At 44.2% G+C, this 23,498-nt stretch overlaps 1 protein-coding gene across 8 annotated transcripts in view; it reads left to right on the top strand.

Moving 5' to 3' along the window:
• The window catches only part of STN1 (STN1 subunit of CST complex), a 43,262-nt gene extending 34,091 nt beyond the window's left edge, over positions 1-9,171 (top strand). For 6 of the 8 annotated variants that reach the window (XM_049696855.1, XM_033421089.2, XM_033421086.2 and 3 more), the window contains one exon: positions 1,733-2,525. In XM_049696855.1, coding sequence (XP_049552812.1) covers positions 1,733-1,890 — 158 coding nt within the window. In that variant the 3' untranslated portion in view covers positions 1,891-2,525. Of the gene's footprint in view, positions 1-1,732; positions 2,526-5,373 lie in introns of those variants that run through there. The other 2 variants (XR_004481309.2, XM_033421088.2) reach the window with 2 other exon arrangements.
• Positions 9,172-23,498: the final 14,327 nt, after the last annotated feature.

The following is a 23,498-nucleotide window of genomic DNA, read 5'->3' as shown; positions in this document are numbered from 1 at the left end:
CCTCCGTCATCAACCCTTCCTCTCGGGAAGAGTCAAAGCTTCTTCAGAGCAGGGACAAGGTTATGTGCATCTTCTTAGGTTATGGATATGACGATAGAATCATAGTAATTCTCCATGGAAGAAGCCCCCACCATGGGTCTCCTTTCACCCACACAACCATGAGTGAAGTGGGTGCTTTTCTTCCCATTTAACAGATGAGGATGCTGACTGAGAGACCTGGACCACTTTGCCCCAGTCATAGAGCCAGCATTTTTATTCGGGTCCTTTGGACTCCAGAGTCAGCTCTCTGTCTGGACTCTGTACTTGCTCCTCCTTGCTCAGCGCTGCACATGTAGTAGGTGTTCAGGAAATCTTGATCGAATGAATGTTGAAGAAATAGCCTGGGAATGTGGAGACCAGGGGAGGTGGCGAGTTTCCCAACAGTAACCCAGTCGGGAGGAACAATGAGTTGACTAGCCACTAGAGGTCAGGATTTGCAGGTCTTTGTTAGCCCAGGACCACTGCCTGTGAGCATCCCTGACCCTTAGAGCTGGGAAGGACCTCAGAGGTGCCCCCCAGCCCCACTCCCCATGGGTCAGAAAACTGAGGCTTAAAGATGCAGTGACTTGCCCAAAGCCACAAAGGTGCAAAGAATCTCAACCATGCTTTGCCCATCACCACAACCCCTCTTTGAGGACTTTCCTGGAGCCTAAAGCATTTATCACCTGAGAACAACATTCAGTGACTGTGCAGAGCACTAGTGGGCCAGATGCTGGGGATACGGCGGTGAGAGGCCTGGCCCTGTGAATGGGGCTTTGGTGGAAACTGGGGAGGGTTTGTTTCCAGGAATGAGGTTTGACTTTGACTCGATGTTACAAATAAATTTTACATCATCACCTAGGAAATTATATAATTTTATTATAAATTTTATTTCGACTATACATATACATGTATAGTTGAATATAAAGTTTCTCAATGTTTATCGTACCTAAAATGCAATACATTCTGTAATCTCATACTCTAGTCTGTTTGGTAAGAAAAGAATGCTAACCACAACCCACTAAATTGATTTCATGATCCTCTAATGGTCATAACTTCAGTGTGAATACCACTACTCCAAATCATTGATTTCAACTAGGAAAGCAGTCACTCATCCTGAACTGCTACGAATGGTCTCATTTGTTTTGGGTAGAGGGTGAGAGGTTCCTAGAATACAGCCGTCACAGGCAGACTTTTTGGAAGCCTAGGCAGAGAAGAGTGAGAACAGGCCAAAGGTCACCACCGCAGTCCCACCGTCCAGGAGTTACAGAAGGAATGTGGAGGCTGCTGCCAGCCGGCTCTGCTGTCGGCCACAAGAGGGCTCCCGCCTGGGAAGCTAGGGGGTTAGAACTGAATGCATGTGCTTGTACATGTAACTTCATTAGAGAAAAAAGCCTACCAAGCACTAAATCCCCACTGGGTTATGAGTATAAAATTATTGATTGGGAATCCTGGAAGGTTGAAGGCCTGCATCCCCGAGCAGTGGTCCATGGCACAGACCTGAGAACAGGTGTTTTGGTTCGTTCTCACTGATAAGCTAGGCCAGTGCATCTCCTACTTTAATGTGCATAAGAATCATCTGGGGATCTTATTAAGCTGCAGGTTCTGATCCAGGAACTCTGAAGAAGGACTTCCATTTAGAGGAGAGGACAGGAGAGAGAGAGGAGGGTCTGACAGGTGTGTCCAAGCTTAGCCAACTCCCTTTTTCCTGCAGACGTGGAGAAGGGCTGCCACTTCCTGCACATCCTGGCCTGTGCTCGCCTGAGCCTCAGCCCGGTCCTGAGTGAAACTGTGCTGCGGCAGGTGCTGGAGCTCTTGGAGGACCAGAGTGACATCGTCAGCACCACAGAGAACTACTACACTGCGTTCTGAGGAGAGGCCGGCAGGCAGCACGAGTGGAGCGGTTGGGCGGGGGGGGGGGGGGGGGGGGGGAGGAGAAAACAGGTGGCGTTCACTCCCGGGCTCTGATTTTAACATGGTGCTGAGGCTTATAGGCCTGGTGGCAATTATCTCATAATAAACTATGAAATATGGTAATTTGAAGAATGGAACTTGGCATGAATTCTGGAGGCTGCCTTCTGCCTGCTGTATCCTGGGATAAAAGACTTATCTCAGCCACGACATACAAGAAAACCCTTCTCATTGGCCTCCTGGCTGGACCAAGCATCACTCACAGAGCAGAAGAGGAAGAAACAGTGTTGGTAGCTGAACTGGTTGGAGGCTCTGTTGTGGTAAAGGGGCATCCCGTGGAAAAGGCGCTTGTACTGCGGGAGCTGAAGAGCATACAGATCACGAGTTCAGACACTTTTTAAAACTTCAGACTATCAGGTCCTTTCTTGGTGTATCTTGATGGTTAAGAACCTGGTATAGAGGACTAGTTCTCCCCGGATGAGTGTCGCTGACCTACAATTTCTGTGGGTCAAACACCAGTGATGGGTCCAGAGTCTTGGGTTGAATTCTGTCTACAGACCAACGCATGGACGGGAATAAACAGGATCCAAGGCATGGCTCTGTATTTGTCGTTTTCCTTATTGTCCTTCTGAATCAAAAGGTGCTTCAGTACATTTCCCTGTGCTTGAGGACACTGTGACTAAATGCATCATCCCTTAATACCCTGAAGTTCTTGGCGGAGGCCGCTGACCAATCACTTGGCAGTGGTAGATGTTATTTTCAAGGTTACCATTGAACGTGCAGGACGTCCTGACACCATCCAAACACTCAGTATTTGCCCAGACAGGTGATGGGTCATGCTTTTGCTTGGAAGGACAAGGTAAAAGGAAAAAATCCGAGGTATGTAATAGGCTTGTTCTTACAGGACGATGACAAATCCAGCCAGCGAAAACAAAGTTCGGAGGAAGATATGGCGTTAATTACAGTCATTTCACAAAAGGCACATCTGCCTTTGGCTGCTGCATTTGCACTTGATGTAATAAGCTTTTAATGGCTCTGCTGCAGAGCCTGCAGGCCTGGCGCGTTGTGCTGCTCTGTGTGGGAATGGAGTGGCTTTACACTTAGAAACTGGCTGTAGCTCCACATGTCAGACCAAAAGCTAGTACCGACAGATTGCTTCCTGTCTTGGACTTTTCTGACTTGCCCTAAACCTCTGTGCCTGGTTCCTAACAGCGATTACCCAGAAAGCTGCCGCGTGTTGAGAAGGGTCCCTGTAGAACAGAATTTACCTGGAATGACATCCCAGTAGTTCTTCCGTAAGGGCGGCAGCTGATCCATATTGAATACATCTCAGATGACTGGAGCTGCCGGGAAGGAGTCTTGCATCAGAACATAAAAAGGGCACGTCCTTGCCCACAGCTGCCCCACTTCTAGGGTTTATCCCAAGGAGATGATCACATAGATGGGAGAGGATGAATGCACATGATGCCCATTGCTGTGTAATTTAAGATTCCGTAATTGGGAAAAATATTTGTCTGTAGAGGAAAATTAATTATGGTAATGTACACTATGAAATACTATGCAGCCATTAATTTAATGGAGCAGACAGATATTTTCACCATGGAGCAGTATTCCCAGTAGATTTAGTGGGAAGAAAATTGAGATCTGTTTATCTAATACCACTGATCTGAAACTACCTGTGTGTGTATGTATATATCTAAGCAGAGAGCGTGTTTCTGCATATCCATCTGTATAAATGTAGTGTGTATACACGTACATACAGTTGACCACTCCACTCCTAGGGTTTGGTCCCAGGCCTCTTTTCTGTTTAGCTTGCCCCCATGGGGATCTCAGCCAGTCTCAGATCATCTGTCGCTGACAAACTCCCCAGTTTACATCCAGTTCGGACCTCCTCGAACTTCTGAGCTACACTCAGCCTTCTGCTGACAGTCCTACTTAGGTGTCCAACAGACATCACACACATAAGATGCCCAAAGCCAGGCCCCCTACCACCCCTGACCCCAAATGTGCTTCTTCTGAAGTTTTCCCTGATTCAGGAAAAGGCAGCTCCATTTTTCAGGTTGCTCAGGCCAAACCCGTTGACTCCTTTCTCTCACACCCCACATCCGACCTGCGCACAATGGCGGCAGCATCTCACTCCTCCGCCGCCACCACCTGGAGTATTGTGGGGCCTCCTACTGCCCTTCCTGCTCCCCTGGCCCCTCTTCAGTTCACTGTCAGCACAGCAGCACAGCTTGACTCAGACTCTGCTGTCCTCTGCTTCCGGCACCTGAGGCAGCACAGTGTCACCAGGGCTCTGCTCTGCAGGGCCTCCTCTCCTGCCATTTCCCCTTCACCTCTGCTCAGCTTCTCAGGCCCTGCTGTTCCTCACACACACCAGAGACATTCTTGACTCAGGGCCTTTGGCCTTGCTGTTTCCTCTGCCTGGAATGTTCTTCACCTGGATAACCATGTGGTGGGCTTCCCCCTCCCCTCCTTTGGGTCATTCCTTGAGTGTTACCTTTTCAGTGAGGCCTGCCCTGATCCCTTTTTTGCTGATTGCAACCAACGCCTTCTCCCTCCTCCCCAGAACTCCACAGTACTTATTTTTCTCCACATTCCTTGTCACCGTGGAACACATTCCGTATGTTTCTTACTTACCCTGCTTGCTATTCAATATTTATTCTCCCTAATAGAAAAAATGCTCTATGAGGGCAGAACTTTTTCTCTGTTTTGTTTCCTACTGTGTCCCAGCACCTAGAACAGTGCCTGGCGCATCTTCCAAGCAATACCACTTCTATGTGTGTGTCTGGCTGCCCTCCACCTGCTAATAGCTGCCTCTCTTTCCTGGGGGACTTTCTGCAATGTCTTGGAAGGCTGTTCAGGCGGGAAGTACTCAGAATTAACACCCACCAGGGGCAGTCTCAGCCAGTGGGACCTGGGGTATAAATACTTCTGCTCCCTCACCCTTCCATTGAGATATCTCTGAGGCTCCTGTTCTACAGCACTTTCCAGAGTTTCTCTGTGGGATTAAGCTCCATCCACCCACAGCAGCAGCGAACTTGATGATCACCCTTAATTGGCTACCTTACCCTCCTGTCTTACTTTCCCACTCTCCATTACCTTTTGCTGCACCTTGCAAATGAATTGCTCCTTTTCTGATCCTTGTCTCAGGGTCAGCTTCTGGATGAACTATGTTCACAAATATATTTGACAAATTCTTATGAATAATTATGCACATCAAACAGAGATTACCAGAAATGCTCACCAGAGTGACACACTTGTTACCCCTGAAAAGTGAGATGTCAGATGCTTTTTAACCTACATATCTATACTTTGATAGTTTTACAATTAGCAAGTGTCATTATATAGAAATAACAAAGCTGTCTCTCCCTTCCCACCCCCTACTCACATAACCTAAATCATGAGTGAACCAAGAATGCGATGAGACTCTTTCCTCCACAGCAACAGAAGAACTATGAGAAGTTGAGGGAAGCTCTTGGAAAACTCTCCGGGGCTACAGTTGGGTCACCGCTCATGTACCAAAGAGCAACCAAGGGGTTCGCCTGAAAAGGAGGGAAGCTGAGCAGACATCCTCCCCCTCTCTCGGTGCGTACATGTTTCAGGAGCTGTGAACACTGTGTATAGTTAATGTAGGCGAGAAGACAAATAGTGTTCTGTCTGGTCGAGGGTTTGTTTGAAGATCCATGATTATCCCCATCTGGTAAACTACCATTGCTTCTCATCCCTATAAGACACTTCTTTCTAATTATTTCCCCCTCTGATAGTGTGCCAGGACACTGGCTGGGAGAAAGCCGAGCGGAAAGAAGTCTATTCAATGATGAGGAACCCAAGACTTGGTGCCAAGGATGAAAACCAAGCAAACTTGTAATTTTCCACTGGAGAAAACATCCACACTTTTTTATTAGCTTGGTCTCTTCTCTACAAGTGGCCTGTAGAGCAACTGCCCCCAGAAAAGCACCTCATTGTTTCCTTACTAGATTTACAAGAAGAACACAGGCAAACTCAGGAAGACCGTGGCGAGGCTTGCTGGAGAAGACAGCAGCAGGCACTGGGGAGAGAAGCAGGACCAACCTGAAGGGAAATCATGTCTGTGGACAAAGAACCTTGCAATAGAGTTTTTGTTTGCCTAACAGTCTACTGATTGAGGCTCTAAATGTGATCCCAAACTCCCACATAAGTGAGTTTTTACTTAATCCAGAATTTAAAAAAAAAAACAGCCTATTTTTATTGAACTTTTATTAGGTAAACCCAAACAGATCAGTCCCAGGGTTTACGTGTTCACAAGAATTCTAAATCAAACCCCAAATTCCTGAAGAGACTCCAGCCTCTCCCTGTATGTCAAATTAAAAAGATAGGTTTGGGCTTCCCTGGTGGCGCAGTGGTTGAGAGTCCGCCTGCCGATGGAGGGGACATGGGTTCGTGCCCCGGTCTGGGAAGATCCCACATGCCGCGGAGCGGCTGGGCCCGTGAGCCGTGGCCGCTGAGCCTGCGCGTCCGGAGCCGGTGCTCCGCAGCGGGAGAGGCCACAACAGTGAGAGGCCCGTGTACTGCAAGAAAAAAAAAAAAAGATAGGTTTTACTTTGAAACATCAAAAGAGGAATTTTGAAGACCGCATAATAGCCCTAGTTTTTTTTTAAGATAGAAACAGTAAAGTGGTGTCTCATTCAGACTGATGTGGTGAAAAGTTTGTGTAAACTAGTGAAAAACCTGGGTTTGAAATAGTGCCATTTTATGGCTTTCGGTCTACCCAGTGTTTCATATTATGTCTGAATTACTATAAGGGAACAGGTTTGCTGCTCTGAGGAAAGCCGCTTTAATGAATAAGAATTATTTAAATTATATATCATTTGTTATTATTCAGTATCATTTAATTTTTATGTATTATGTACCATTTAATATCTATAGGTGATTTTAAAGTACTTGAATTTAAGAGATTTGAAAACATACATCCATACAAAAGCCTGTACACAAATGTTCACAGCAGTGTTATTCCTAATAACCAAAAAGTGGAAACTACCCAAATGTCCAACTACTAATGAATGGATAAAAAGATGTGGTATATTCATACAATGGAACATTATCCAGCCATAAAAGGAATGAGGTACCGATGCGTGTTACAGCATGGATGAACCTTGAAAACAGTATGCTAAGTGCAAGAAGTCAGATACAAGAGGCCACATGTTGTGTGATTCCATTTCTATGAAGTGTGCAGAACGGGCAAATCCATGAAGACAAAAAATAGATTAGTAGGGGCAGGAGGAGAGTTGGTGGTACAGGGTTTCTTTCTGGGGTGACAGAAATTTTCTGGAATTAGGTAGTGATGATGTATGCGTGACCCTGAATATACCCAAAACCACTGAAATGTGGGTTAGGTTGGGATTCCTCACAGTGTGCCCTGTTCCCAGGGCGGGCTTCCCAAGGAAGAGCACACCCCAGACGGAAGCCGCATGGCCATTTTGTGCAGAGCCCCAGAAGCCGCACAGTGTCACTTCCATGGCATTCTGATTGTCAGGGCTGTCGCAGAGTCACAAGCCCACCCACGCTTTGTGAGGTCAACAGTCTTCATCAGTGTGCATCTGGTAGGTAAAAACAATTTCTGGGTTTTGTTTACATTTTTACGTCTTTAGGTATGAGTGGCGTCAAGCATCAGTTCATTCCAGGCAACATTTAGACAGATGCATTATGCCCTGGACGTTAGCCATTGCTTCCAGCAGAGGCTGAGGGAGGCCCGGGTCGTATGTTCTAGCAGCGGTGTCAGCTGCAGAAACAGTCCAAGGCCGGACACTGAGGTCCTAGCTAATACACAGCTGGAATAAACATCCTGAAGAACTCAAACCTCAGTGTTCCCAATTTGCTACTTCAAGTGCTTGGACACATGCCTGCCCAAATGTTATATAATACACGAAGGCAGCAATCTTTTAAAAACCAATCACCATATTATGAACTGAGACCTCTCATAAACCAGACACCATTCAGCTCTGGTTCAGTGACTCTGTCCCCAGCCAGATAAATGTGAAAAACTAAGGATGTTTTTAAGAAAGGGCTAATTAAGTGGAGAAGATAGTTTTCGTAATAGAAATGGTCTTAATGCTGCTTCCACTTTAATCAGCATAGCCTAATTATCATAATAAGGCAATGCTTGCATTTTCGTCATTGACTGGGGTTTGGTACAGTTAATTGGGCAACACCCATTTTGGTAATCTTCTTGGCTAGAAATTGCATCCTCAGGGAGAAGCTTTTTCATTTTTGTTCTGAGGACAAATCAGTGAATGGAGCAAGTAAAGTAGGGGTGAGGACAGAGCATCCTTCCATTGTTTTTAGCTCTACTTCAGAGCAAAGCAACAGCAGTGTCACATAAGCTGTGATACGTGGCACAGTTAACTTGTGATAAGTACTGAGTTTTCTCATGTACTGAAATTTGTGAATGATTAGTCTATTCTAATATAAATTTGGTGGCAGAATAACATATTGAGCTGTTAGCATGGGATTTGTTTTTCCTGTCTTTTACTTCTTCCGAGCAAGAGGCCAGCCTTGCCTCCGGGAGGTTTGGTTTGGAGGCCAAATCCAGAAGTTGTTTGTGCAGACAAGCTGACTTATGTTTTCTGGAAGCCTGGAGCCTGGGAGGGATTGGAGATTAGTGGGCTCCAGGCATTGCAGACCAGAATGTGCTGCCCGTGGTGCCTGCAGCAGGTGGCAGGTTGGCAGGACTTCTGTGGAGAGGTTCTGCAGTGTCTCTTGCAGACTTAAAGCTTTGGCCTGTGATCCCCAGCTTCAGCCGAGATTCCCAAGCTTGGAACGGAAGCTTCTGCAAGCCTCCTTCTCTAAAGGGACACACTGGGGATATCAGCAGAAGACTGGGTCTCAGAAGAGTGGACACATCTCGTATTTTCCAGGCACCACGTACCCTCTTATGTGATGGTTTTTCACGCATCTCTAGAGAAGGGGAGAGCCTGCCCCACCCAACTACTACCAAAATTATTTTCTTTCCAGCACAGAGAATGAAGGCGCCAAGCCCCAGCTAACTTGAAATAAAAAAAGGAATATGATGTCTCACCCATCTGAGTTTTGGGAGTAGGATTCATATCACTACAGTTAGAATCAAGTCAAGGTGAAGTTTTGAACAAGGTCACATTCCCACCCACTTGCATTCCAGAATGGTCTCTTAGTGGTAAAGAAAGGTACAGTGTCATGGTAAGGTTCCAGGGAAATTGCTCATGACCCTCCCACAGAGCTCACTACGCACGCAAACCACCAGTCCTGCATCACTGTGGAAACAATTGGAAATCACCGCCTCAGAGGATGGGGGAGGGCAATGTGATAAGAGTTTGTTATGCTTCCTCAGTGAGGTCCACCTTATCATGAACTGAAAATATCACCGTGTCCTGCAACCATCATGTATGCTGATCAGCCAGAGGTGGCCTGGACCACACAGGCAAGTGAGCAAAGAGGATCTAACTTAGGAGAAGGCTCCAAACCACCTGAACAGTGAGTCTTCTCCCAACATGAAGACGCTTGAAAAGGCCTGACTCATCCAGCAGCCAGCCCAGCCCAACACCTCGGGAAGAGTCAGCAGCCTGTGTGGTTTCTGTCCAGTCCTAGCTTGTCTTGCCCTGGTGGAGGGCAAGAAACAGAAACGCCGCTCCTGAGAATGGCAGCCGCCTTGAGAATGCTGGTATCAGCACTCCGTCAGGGGCTGGGCTGTCAGCCCAAGCACACACCCCGTTGGGGCGAGCCTGAGAGTGGGAGTCATCTGCCTTTTCTGTCCATTTCTTGTGGACCCAGGTAACCAGGGAAAATGGGAGGTGGGCGTGTTCTGAACCTATAGCCAGCTGAGCTCTGGGACTTAACTAGACTTAACTAGCTGTTCCCACGTGTTCCCTCAGAGGTTGCCCACATCACAGTTCACCTGGAATTCTGTGATGGGCCCAGCAGTAGGCACAGAGTGGTGCTTGATAAATGTTTCAGTGGATGGGCAGTGTACTTATTGAGTGACAACTGTGCGCAAGGCATTGTGCCAGGTGTAGAGGGGATGCCGAGACAAAGCTCCAACCCTGTCTCCAGGGAACTTTCAGTCAAGTGGATCATAGGCACATGCCTACATGACTTAAAACCCATGGGTGCACATGGTATTGTTTGACCCTTGGAGTTTAAAAATATTAAAACTATTATGGTTAAAAATATTAAACCAACATAAAAAAATTAGCTACCATCTGTATTTTTTTGAAATACAGTGTAGTTTGAAAGACCACAGAAGAAACTGGTATCAGGGTTGGCCCCTTCAGATAGGGAATTGGGAGCAGGGAGTGGGTAGCAGATTCATTGCAATGTTTTGTAATTTTTTTATTGTGTAAAATGCTATACCTCTACAAATAAACAAAAAAAGGGTGGGGAATTTACATCAAAATCCAGCTCTCTGGATTTTCTTTTTTAGAGCATTTTTAAAATTTATTTATTTATTTATTTATTTTATTATTTTTTTGGCTGTGTTGGGTCTTCGTTGCTGCACGTGGGGTTTCTCTAGTTGCAGCGAGTGGGGGCTACTCTTCATTGCAGTGTGCGGGCTTCTCATTGCAGTGGCTTCTCTTGTTGTGGAGCACGGGCTCTAGGCGCACGGGCTTCAGTAGTTGTGGCATGTGGGCTCAGTAGTTGCGGCTCATGGGCTCTAGAGTGCAGGCTCAGTAGTTGTGGTGCACGGGCTTAGTTGCTCCGTGGCATGTGGGTTATTCCTGGACCAGGGCTCGAACCCATGTCCCCTGCATTGGCAGGCGGATTCTTAACCACTGTGCCACCAGGGAAGTCCTGGATTTTTCTTGGCAACTCAGGATTCTGGCAGTACTGGGAACATTTAGTCTGGAAACAGTGTGTAGGTGGGCAGAAGGGCAGCATTAAAAGATTTTAAGCTGAAGGCTAGCATCAGATTTACATGTTGGAAAGAATATTTTGGCCGCAGAGTAGAGGAGCATGGCTCAGGGGCAGGTAGACCAGAGAGACGTGACTGCAGTGATCCAGGGGAAGGTAGTGAGGACCTAAACTGGGACGGTGGCAGGGAGACAGATGACAGAGACATTAATGAAACAGACCTGAGGTGGGTAACTGATTTAGGAGTGAAGGAGAGTGGAAAAGGCCAGGGTAACTCCCAGGTCTGCAAGACACACCACGGTGATTGCCACAGCAGCCTCAAACTAATGGAAGGGAGAGAGGGCTCAGGAGATCTGTGGGCCTTCTCAACTGGATTCAGCAGAAATCCTGAAAGAGTGCATCTCCTGAAATGCAAGGAAAAGCCCACACAGGAAACGCACTCTCAGAGGCAAACAGCTCCTGTCCCCCATTCCAGACACCAGTAGTGTCTCAGTGATTTTCCAGAGAAAACAGCCTCTCTGGAGAACACAGCATGGGAGAACTAGAATTTCAAACAGAAAAACTTAATGCTTGTGGTTAAAAAGACAAAGAAGCACCAACTGAGAAGTAGTTTAAATCATATTCCTTTAGGGGATGGATTTTCTTGGATCTGTGTGCATCCTTTACAGCTTTATTAGTCACTGCTAAAGCCCTTTTTGGGTCACAGAGCCGCCAGCAGGGTGCTGTTCCTGGGAGGATTACCTTGAGCAACCAGCCGCAAACAGCAACCCTGCATGTCAACAAGCCGGGCTGCCCTGGCAACATCACCATCCAAGAGGGGGAGCAGATGCCCCAGCCCTGAGGTTTGAGGCAACCAGTAAATGAACTAGCCTAGAGCCTCTGCGATTCTCTTTCCCTATGCATGACAAAATTTTATCTCATTTCCTACTTGAATCAGAGTTGAAAATATTTTTCCTTTGAGACTCTGTGGTCAGATATCAATTTATTAACACTGTGCATGGGGACATGGGTTCGAGCCCTGGTCCGGGAAGATCCCACATGTGGCAGAGCAACGAAGCCCATGAGCCACAACTACTGAGCCTGCGCTCTAGAGCCCGCCAGCCACAACTACTGAAGCCCGCGCCAAGAGCCCGTGCTCTGCAACAGGAGAAGCCACCACAATGAGAAGCCCGTGCACCACAACAGAGAGTAGTAGCCCCTGCTCACCACAACTAGAGAAAGCCTGCGCACAGCAACAAAGACCCAACACAGCAAAAAATAAATAAATAAATTTATAAAAAAAGAGTAAAATCACACTAATGTTAAGTACTTAATAATAGCTAATGATTATTGAACAGTTATGTACCAATCACCCAACCAACTTAAATCTTCACATAAACCTAAATAGATAGGTACTATTATCATTCCCACTACAGATGAGGAAATTGAGGCCAAGACTGTCTTGCCCAAGTATATGCAACTAGTAAGTGGAAGAGCCAGGTTTCTACCCAGTGAGCTTAACCACTAGGCTGTACTGCTTTCATGATCAGAGAAGCCTATTCTCTGGTGCCTCTGAACTGTGAACTCAACACAGTGTCTTCAAATTTAGGCTGATATATAGATTTTATTTTTGCTACAGCTGAGCCTGCACTAAGAACACCACTTCTGATGATAAAGGTTATATGGGATGCTGGGCTGAGTGGGTGGGGTGATATCATGTCACACTGGTGGCAAGGAGGGAGCAGGTGTTTACTGAAGCATGTAGGAAATCTGGGGCAAGGCAGCAAACATTCCTATCTAAACAGCAATATGGTCCCAGAGGAAGACCAAGAGAATATGGTTCAGTAACCTCCAAGGGATTTGGTTTAGCCCATGCAGTATTGGTATTCTCAGGTTGTTGTTTTTTTTAATATATATATTAAAGATGTTTAATGATGAAATATTTCAAACATACAGAAAATAATGAAGCAGAAAACCTAGATACCACTGAGATGAGGCAGCTGATTAATTTAGTTTTCCCACCTCTGCTTCAGTTCTGTCTCTTGAAAGAAACATAATGTTAGAGATACAGTAAAGCCAAACCCATTCCCTCCTTGCCTCTACTCCCACAGGTAACAACTACCTTAATGTTGATGTGCATCATCCCAATGCAGGTATTTATTGTGGCATAGCTTGCAACTAGTAAATTGTACAGGTCTTAACCATACAGCTTGATGAATTTTTACACATGTAAATAAGACAAGACCCAACACAAGATATAGATCAATAACATGTCCAGGACCTCAGGGGACTTCTTTGCCTCACACTTCAAAAATAAATTGACAGAGTTGCCAACATTTAAAAAAAATTTTTAAATCCTTGTAAAGCAACTATACTCCAATAAAAATTAATTTAAAAAATAAAATTCATTTACTCAAAATAAATGAATAAATAAAAGTTTAAAAATCTAGAGATTTAATATAAAATTCCAATTTTCTAGCTTCTCTTGAAATGTTGGGAAATCTGACCACATTAAGCTCATATTCTGGCTTGGAGACAGAGTAGATCTGCCCACTTTAGATGAGGTGTGAGCTCCCTAGTTTACCTACTGCATCCATCATGTCTTATTGTTTATCCAGCCCACTTCATTCATTTGCATAAGCTAACCTGCGACTCATCCCCTGAAAGGTGCCACCGTATTTATAATATTTCAAAAATACTGCAAATATAAAAAGGCTGAGAACAACTGCCTCATCCATCCTAAAGAAAGCAGAGTTAGAGAAAAAGTGTCCTCCTCTCCAACCTGCTAGGTGATTTGGGAAGCTGCTGACCATGCCATAAAACAAAAAGGAATCTGATTCTCCAGGTCTTTGCTACTCAAAGTGTGGTCCTTGGACCAGCAGCGTCAGCATCATCCAGGAGCATGTTAGAAATACAAAATCTCAGTTCCCTCCCCAGAGCTACTATATTAGTCTGCTAGGGCTGCCATAACAAAGTACCACAGACTGGGTGGCTTAAACAATGGAAATTTATTTTTCATAGTTCTGGAGGCTTGAAGTCCAAGATCAAGGTGTCAGCAGGCTGGGTTTCTTCTGAGGTCTCTCTCTTTGATTTCTCCCTGTGTCTTCACACGGTCTTTCCTCTGTCTGTCTGTGTTCTCTTCTTACAAGTCATATTAGATTAGAGCCCACTTCAGTGACCTCATTTTACCTTAATTACCTCTTTAAAGACTGTATCTCCAAATGCAGTCACATTCTAAGGTAATGGGGATTAGGACTTCGACATATGAAATTTGAGAAGACACAGTTCAGCCCATAATACCTAGCAAATCAGGATTTACATTTTAACAAGATCCCCAGGGCACTTGTGTACACATTAAAGTTGGAAAAGTACTGCCCAGTGCCTGCTCCCCAGTGGATAAAACACAAGTGGGTCTGTCAGGGTGGAGGCAGGGAAAGGAGGAGAAGCTGGGGTGAGTTTTTAGATGAACTTTCTCTCCATTCTACACGTCTGGTAGGGTGAGACTACTGTAAAGGTATTCCCTCTTCTTGAAGTTGAAAGAGGTCAATTCGCTCTTGAGGGGGAGTCCCTTCCTCTCATTGAGGAACAGAGACCCTCTGCACTTTGGGGAAGGTGAGCAGGTAAGGTTAACATGTGAGGCTTGATGAATCAAAGCTGATATGAATCTGACCCATGGGAGTTTTGAAGAGCCTCATTCTGAAAACATGTTGGAATGCTGGAAATGTGACTGCTCTTAGTAGAGAGGTCATTTTCATCTGGTCCTTACCTGCAGGCTTCCTCTATCAAGGTGCAAGGCATGTCTTTGGGACTTCCTGGAAGGGGGACCAGGAAGATACCACACTGCATTCCTCCCCACTCTGTACAAGTTCATTTACCACCTCTCTCATAGGCCTGATGCTATGGTGACAGTTGCCATGGAGACACTGCTATGCACGGTTGAAGCTAATCCTGGCCCATACTGTCAATCACATGGTTTAAGCTAGAGATTTTCAAGCTGTGCTCCATAAAACTATAAGGTGCTTTCAGGGTTTCACAGATATTTTATTCAAATCTCAATTTAAAATAATTTAAATTTATTTTTTAAATTACAAAGAGTTTATATGCTTGGGTGGGGGGGATCAAACAGTATATAGAATGAAATATATACTACAAAGTGAATGCCCAAATTCCCATCTGACAGAGTAGCTCTTTTAAAGCTAATCCTTTCTACAAATAATAATAATAAATTCTGGACCCCCTTCTCAAAAAAAAACCCTATTTTGATGGCACTGAAAGGCATCCAGACAGTAAAGGAAGGGAACCTCTCTGGTGAGACCCACATTTTTATAGCTTTACCACTAAGGCAGTCAGTCTCAAACTAGAGTTTGTTAAAATACAGATTGCTAGATTCCACCTCGAGTTTCTAATTCACTAGGTCTGGGATGGGGCCCCAAAGTTTGCATTTGTAACCATTCCCCATGTGATGCTAATTACTGGTCCAAGGACCACACTTTGAGAACCACTGTCAGCTCACACAGGGTAGAGGTCATTGAAGGACTAAAGCCACAGGCTTAGTGGCCTGATGATTCTGAGAAGGAGTTTACAAATAGAGTGGCTGGAAACTGTGGTGAAAATTCTGGAGAGGAGAGAGTCACAGAGGGGGAAACTCCCAAATATGTTTATAAATTCTCCTCAAATCCTTGGCTGACTCTTGAACTGTACATGTCCAAGTGAGACTCCAAGGGATCCATGGGAAAAACAACAGCTGATGGCTGGAAGAGATTGAGCAGAGATTTCAGCCATTGCCCATCACGGGGGTGACAAAGTGTGGACCTGAAAGTCTCACCAAGTGATACGGGTTTGGTAAACAACTGCAGCTTTCAACTGAAACCACGGAAGGGCTACACGCTAAGAGTAAAGGCTACGTCTCTGACTATGTTGACCAAGAAGGCTGCAAATAAGAAAAGAATTTTTTTGGGGTCTTAGGAATTGCAATTCAGGAAACACTGATTTGGGTAAAACAGTAAGAGTGTTCCAGAGAAGAGAAGGAGTCTGGGGCTTATACAGGCAAAAGCCACAAAGTTGTTAAAGTTGGTTGGCAAGAATTATGATTGATCCTGATGCAAGAAAGGAAATATTTGTCCTCAAGGGACAGGTTGTGCACAAGTTATTTAGGGTCAGATAAGTAGGTAGGCTGTCATGAGTTATCTTAGGGGAAGGGTCCAATAAGTATCTTGAGTTTCTGGAACATTGGGCAGACATTCTGGAAGCCTTCATTAAGACAATCACATCAGTCACACTTCTTCAATGCCCTCCCAGCTCCAGTTTAGAGTGCTCTCTTAACAATACCATTCCATTTTGATTTTTTTTTCCCACAACTAAGGCATTAACCCTAGCACTAAGGTTAAAACTAAAATAGACCCATCCTAACCAAACCTACAAGCGAGTTTTAATTGATGTGATCCACCACTGGAAGAAAATGCTCATCAGAGGAAGATAACAGAATCCAGTCTCTAGAACATGTTCACAATGTTCACTCTACAAAATTATTAGACATGGGAAGAAAAAGAAAAATGTGACCCATAACCAAGAGATAAATCCGTCAATAGAAACAGACTCACACAACCCAAATGTCAGAATTAGCAGACAAGGACTTTATAATAACTGATTAATATGTTAAAGAGTCTACAGTAAAAGATGCATATACTTGGTGAAGAGATGAGAAATTCCAGAGAGATCTGAAAACTGTATAAAAGAGTCAAATGGAAATTGTAGACCTGAAAAGCACAGTATCTGAAAAATGATCCTTCTGTTCCACATCCTCACTCCCAATCCAACTTTCTGCCCCAGAGTTAAACATCCACAACAGGGTTCTTTGCTTGTAAGTGATGAAGACTTTAGCTAGCTTATGCCCATGTGATGAGGTGTAGGCCAGCCTACATAGCCAAACTGTGGTGAGGGGCAGAGTGGAGCTGGTTTAGGTTCATCTGCCCTAGGGATTCAAATGCCATGAAGATGCTCTTGTCACTCATCCCTCGCCTCTGCCTGAGAATTAGCTCTATACATTCTCACTGTGAGCAGGCTTCTCTATGTGGTGAGAGAGATGGCTGAAGTGAGCTGTGGGCTCATAGCTTCTAGCTCTGAGAAGAAGGGGGATCTTTTCCCGTAGCACCAGTTAGAAAATCTCAGGAGAGGTCTCTGATTTGTCCAGTGTAGGTCACATTCTCTCCATAGACCAATCACAGTTGCCAGGGATTGGATATTGTTAATAGCTTTGGTCAGATCCCCAATAACTACAGCCAAAGGAGACAGTTCCCTTTGGAAGGAGAACAGTTCTTCAAAAGGAAAGAGGTAGCATATATGTGGTAAGTGGAACAACTGTTGTGAGCTGGACAACCATTTCACGTTGTGCTGACTTCACCATTAGCAGTTAGGTGTGAATCCACATCATTTAATATGTATTACATAGTGTCTCACTGTGGGTTCCCCTCAAAGCAGCCCATGTCAGTGGTCTGGATGCAAGTAATTTTGGAGGGACATGATCCAAAGAGCATGGTGAAGAAGTGGGAAAGTGAGACAGGAAAGGGAGAAAGCCAATGAAGGTGTGGTAATGGACAGATTAGCATTTTGGGCAAGTGGTCTCAATTCCACTGTGCCCCTTGAGAGACTGTGCCCCTTGAGAGACACACCGCAGAATCGTCCAAGGGACAAGGAAGTTAGGGAATTTATCCACTACTCCCATCCCTCATGGTTGTAAGTTGCTCCTGTGGGGCTAGAGCTTCTGGAGCATACAGCCAGAGAAAGCTCTCAAACAGAGAGACACAGGCGCTTGAAGGCGGAGGCTGCAATTGTATGAGGAAAGTCCGCTGAAGCTGCAGATCTCTGCAGTGGCTGAGGGGAAGTGGGCAGGGCACTGATAGTGCCTGATACACATCTGTAAATCCCTTTACATAAACAGGATTCTGTTACACATTGTTCTGTAAGAATTGAAACTTCAAAACTATGTTTTAACTATGTTTAAAACTCAAACAACAATATCCCCATCCCAATGAGCTATAATTCCACATGGGAATCCTGGTGACCACAGGGTTAATGCCCTCATTATAGTTCAATAGTCAGTCCTGCAATAACTAGTTTATATGTTACATCTCTCATGGAGGCGCTATCCTACTCTAGCTGTTAGATATGAGTGCCTGAGTAGCTAATGTATATTGATGTAAGATTTTCTTCAAGCAGACTTAAACAACTACCCTTAAAACTGAAAATGGATTTCACAGGTGAAAAACAGGACATTTAAGAAGAAAATTTGGTTGTGATGAGTTCAGCCAGGACCAAGATACCAAATGTCCCACCTTAGACCAATTCTTCAAAGCGTCAGCCTCACTGACAATAGCTGATGAAAGCAATATGCTGAAAATGCTCATGCAAAAAAAAAAAAAAAAAAAGCCACTCGAAGACAAGAGAGAATGATAATATTTACTTGTTTGGGAAAGTCACCTTTTATGGCACTAGAAATTACCCAAGTCCTAAATACGTTTTGTGTAGTATATTTTGCACATTAGTTTTATAGACCCTGCCAAGCAGCAATGCCATTTTGAGACTAAACACAGTGGAGCATAAAAACAAACTTTCTGTTTCATTCCATGGAAAATGAACAGCTTAATGTTTTTGTAAAAACATACACAAGTCTGGTGACGAAAATGCACGTACAGTGCCACACATAAACAACACATTGCACATGAAGAAGAACATACCGTTAAGGAAAAGCTTAGGAAACCTCGAGCTCTTGTTAATAAGACCTATTAGTAATCAGGCAACAAGAACATGGAAAGAGCAGACTGCTGGGAAAGAGCGATAACTGCTGCCAGATCATTCTGCCCAGAGAGAAATTTGCAAATGCACAAATTGCACTAGAAATGCAAGTTCCCTGAAGGCGGGGCTCTGGTCTATCTTATTCACAGAGTAAATACTATGGTCCCTCAGTCAGCGGGAACCGGGCAGGGGGATGGGGGCTGGGGACTCGGCCGGCGCCAGGGCCTGAATGGAGCGCGCCGGTTTCGTGGCGTGGATATATCTGCTTCTAAGGTGGCTGTAATTGGCACGCTATCCCATACCAAAGTACCTTTTGAGAAGAAAAAGAGGTGAACTATAAAGTGAGAGCCAGTTTCATCTCTACTCTGCAATCTAGGAGAAAAACTTTCGCCCGAGGACAGATCAGGGGGCCCGGGTTCAATCCCTGGTCAGGGAACTAGATCCCACATGCACACCGCAACTAAGGGTTCGCATGCTGCAACTAAGGAGCCTGCGTGGCGCAGCTAAGAAGCCAGCGAGCCCAAACTCAAGGACCCCCCCGAGCCACAACTGAGGAGCATGCCTGCCACAACTAAGGAGCTGGTGAGCTGCAACTAAGGAGCCCTTGAGCTGCAACTAAGGAAGCCATGTGCAGCAACTAAGACCTGGTGCAACCAAATAAATAAATAAAATATTTTTTAAAAAAGAGTAAACTCCAGAAAAGTGAAAAATAAATTTGGATAAGAGTTAAAGAAAAATCCATGAGGAATTAGTTTCAGGACCCGCAGATGATACCAAAATCCACAGATGCTCAAGTCCTGCATGTAAAATGGCGCAGTAGAGTCGGCCCTCTGTCCCTGTGGCTGCGGAACCCCGACTGTACTCAATGTTGAACGAATGAACGAATCCAACTTGCTTGATGTTTGAAGATTAAAGTTATGTACGATCTGTACAGACCAGCAGGACCAGAGAAAAAATGGTGCTTCTTTTAGTAAATGATGATAATAATAGTCATGATAATGACTAACAGTTAGCGAGGATTTACCATGTGCCCACACTGTGCTGACCATTCTATGTGACTGACCTCATGTTCACCTGACAATGACTCCATAAGGTAAGCATTATTATCTCCACTTTACAGACAAGAAACAGAAGCTTAGAAAGGTGAAACAACTTTCAAAGTTGCACAAAAAAATAACAGTAGAGCAGGAATCCAAACCTAGACCCACACTTTCTCCTCACCTCACTCCTCTGCCATATATGCAATTCAGAAAAGCTATCAAGGGCTTCCCTGGTGGCACAGTGGTTAAGAATCCACCTGCCAGTGCAGGGGACATGGGTTTGAGCCCCGCTCTGGGAAGATCCCACATGCCACGGAGCAACCAAGCCCGTGCGCCTCAACTACTGAGCCTGAGCTCTAGAGCCCGCAAGCCACAACTGCTGAGCCTGTGTGCCACAACTACTGAAGGCCGCGCCTACAGCCCGTGCTCCGCAACAAGAGAAGCCACCGCAATGGGAAGACCACACACCGCAACAAAGAGTAGCCCCCGCTCGCCACAGCTAGAGAAAGCCCGCACGCAGCAACAAAGACCCAACGCAGCCAAAAATAAATAAATAAATTTAAAAGAAAGAAAAGCTATCAAGAGAAATATCTTTTTTTTTTTTTTAACCTGCCATGAAATGTTGGCAAAAATGTAGTAGTAACATTCAGATGGGGAGAAAACAATGATGGGGAAAAGTGAGGAAGCAGTGGCTTCTATGAAGTTGTGCCTGTACCAGGGCTAAGCTGTCATTATATGATGCACACATCAAGCGTTAGCCATCATCAAGAATACAGCATCTTAATATGCGTTTCATGTGGCATCTCAGTGATGCTGAGGTGGTGTCTTCACACTGAAAACTTTTCAGACATTTCTGGGTTACTGTAATAAAATGGGCGGTGAGATCCAGAATTTACTTTTTACTTTTCAGGCCAGAGCAAAATGCTGGTATGACCATTTCAATTGAGAAAAATTATTGCAAGAAATTACTCTCTATCTGATTCAAGAAAAGCTGTTATTAGCTAAATCCTTCTTTTATTTAAATGAACATATGATCTTTGTGGGGACACAGTCAGCCCATAGCAAGCTGTAACATACATACACTGAAGTGCACAACTCTGGTGCACAGCTAAAACTTCCACTCGGATCTAGAAACCACTGCCAGCACCCCACAGTTCTCTGTACCCCCTCTCAGTTCGTACTTCTCGGAGGCAACCACTAATATAGCCTCTAGCACTATAAATTAATTTGGGCTGTTTTGAACTTTATGTAAATGAAATCATACAGTATGTAACCTTTGTGTCTGCCTTTATTTGCTCAACATTGTGTCTGCGAGCTTCAACCAGTTTGCTGCAGTTGTTTGCTCTTTATCATTGGTATATAGTATTCTCTTTATCTGTTGTTGCTCTTTGTTGCTGTTTATCATTGGTATATAGTATTGCTGTTGTTTGCTCTTTGTTGTTTGTTTGCTGTTGTTTGCTCTTTATCATTGGTATATAGTATTCTGTTGTATGAATGTAACACCACTACTGACCCACTCAGCATTGGTGGACATTAGGGTGGCTTTCAGTTTTGAGTTATTATGAATAGTGCTGCTATAAATACCTTCACACATTTTTTTTGGTGCACGTATGTACTGACTTCTCTTGGATCTATACCTAGGAAGGAAATTGCCAGGTCATAGTATAGGTATACTAGACAGAGTTGAGTAGTTGCAACAGAGATTACGTGGCCCCCAAAGTTGAAAATATTTACTGTTGTTCGTTTAACAAATATTTAGTGAAAACTTGTCATGTGTCAGCCGTTGTTCTCAGCACTGGGGGTGTGTCATGGTGAGAAAACAGACCAACATCCCTGTGCTTATAGAGCTGGCATTTTTATATTTCAGTAATATCATGAATTAATATTCAGACATTATGGGGACTTCCCTGGAGGTCCAGTGGTTAAGAATCTGCACTTCCACTACAGGGGGCACAGGTTCGATCCCTAAATCGGGGAACTAAGATCCCACATGCCTTGCAGTGCAGCAAAAAAAAAAAAAAAAAAAAGAAATCAGACATTATCTACATGGTTTCTTAACTGTCCATAGGTGAGATTTTTCTATTTTGTTTCTAAAGGTCTGAGCAGTGATGATCTCTCATGTGTTAGGCAGGGTAGACAAACTGGCCTGAAAGAGTGGGGTTTTCCAAGGCTCTCCTGGCACAAATGGTCCAGTTCCTACCACAGTAAACAGCATCCTCAAGTGGAAATTCGAAATCCCTCCTCACTAGCACATCCCATCTCTGTGGAGTATTCCTGCAGGGTGCTGGTGCAGGATGCTTTGCCCTTGTGGGCTGGGCTGGGCCAGCTCTGACTCCGGCCAGCAGACAGCCCAGTGTGTCAGCAGTAGTCACCCCCAGCTGCAAGGTCAAGGTCAACGTGCAGTAGTGCAGGCCTAGTGCTGTTTTCTTGGAAGGAATGATTTGTTTTAAGTAACTTCAGACCTTTTAATATGCTTCCCAAGAAGTTAACTATTCAGAAACTTCCTCCTCTTCCCCCCACCCCCACCCCCCAGATTAAAGGGAAAACAAGAACTCCAGAAAAATAGGAAACATCTGACCTCCATTAAAGTGAAAACAAACAAACAAACTCTTAAAACATCTCTTAAGAGTTTAAAGCTGTATCCACTAAGTTACTTTTACTCATAGCAAGCAGGTGAGTGACATTATCCAGGTATGAAAAAACCATGAAATAAAAGACGGCTTAGAAAATACTGCTTTCAGCCCATGTAATAAATACCTTACTTTGAATGTAGGGTAAGAAGTGCACACTTAATAGAAAATTTATTTCTTCCAGCCCTCATTAAATAAATGCTGAACAAATATTTTAAAAATACTAGAGGGGCCCAAAGTCTTGTTTGTTTGTTTGTTTTTCTTATCTAATTCATTATTTCTTCCACCTAGACTGTGAGCTCCACAATGGAGGGCATTCTTGTTTGTGACTAAATTCCCATTTATGGAATAAATACACGAACATAGTGCTTACTCTGCACAATGCCTGGTACAACACATAAGGGCTTAATAAACAATTGCTGATATTACTATTGTTATTGTTACTATTATTATGATGATGATCATTATTATAGCTAAAGGGAAATTTTAATATTGACTAGAAAAGCTCCGGTATATTACAGGCTAAAAAAAATTTGAAAACTAAGTAGCACCATCATCCCTCCAGGTATGCAGGCCAAGGAACTATGATTGTCCTTAGCACTTCCATTTACCTCATCCCTGGCAAACATCACCAAACAGAAGCCACTTCACCTTCTAAAGTTCCCTTCGCTCTACCCAGGACCATCAGCCCAGTCTAAGCTATCGTCACCTCTTTTTTTTTTTTTTAATTAGGTCAACACTTTATTTTATTTTTTTAATTATTTAAAAAATTTTTATTGGAGTATAGTTGATTTACAGTGTTGTGTTAGTTTCAGGTGTACAGCAAAGTGAATCAGTTATACATATACATATATCCACTCTCTTTTAGATTCTTTTCCCATATAGGTTATTACAGAGTATTGAGTAGAGTTCCCTGTGCTATACAGTAGATCCTTATTAGTTATCTATTTTTTATATAGTAGTATGTATACATCATCAATGTCGTCACCTCTTGCATCCTACTGCAGATCTACCAAATGCCCCCTTCATACTCCAGGCAGGCCCCTTCACCAGGGGACCATCCTGTTCCTTTTAAAATGCAAATTTAAAAAAAACCCAAACAATCCTTTTATGATTACAGAAGGACATGTGTACAGTACTATAGAATGTTTTAAGGTTTAAATAAACTAATATTAAAATTTTTAAACATATCTCTACCCCCAGAGATTACCACCATTCGTACTTTAGTATATGTTTGCGCCACCTTGACAATATTTGTCACAATTAT

This window comes from Orcinus orca, chromosome 14 (assembly GCF_937001465.1).
Source record: "Orcinus orca chromosome 14, mOrcOrc1.1, whole genome shotgun sequence".
In the NCBI taxonomy this organism is placed as follows: Eukaryota; Metazoa; Chordata; class Mammalia; order Artiodactyla; family Delphinidae; genus Orcinus; species Orcinus orca.
The sequence above is the reverse complement of the archived record's forward strand: the minus strand, read 5'-3'. Positions and strand labels throughout refer to the sequence as shown.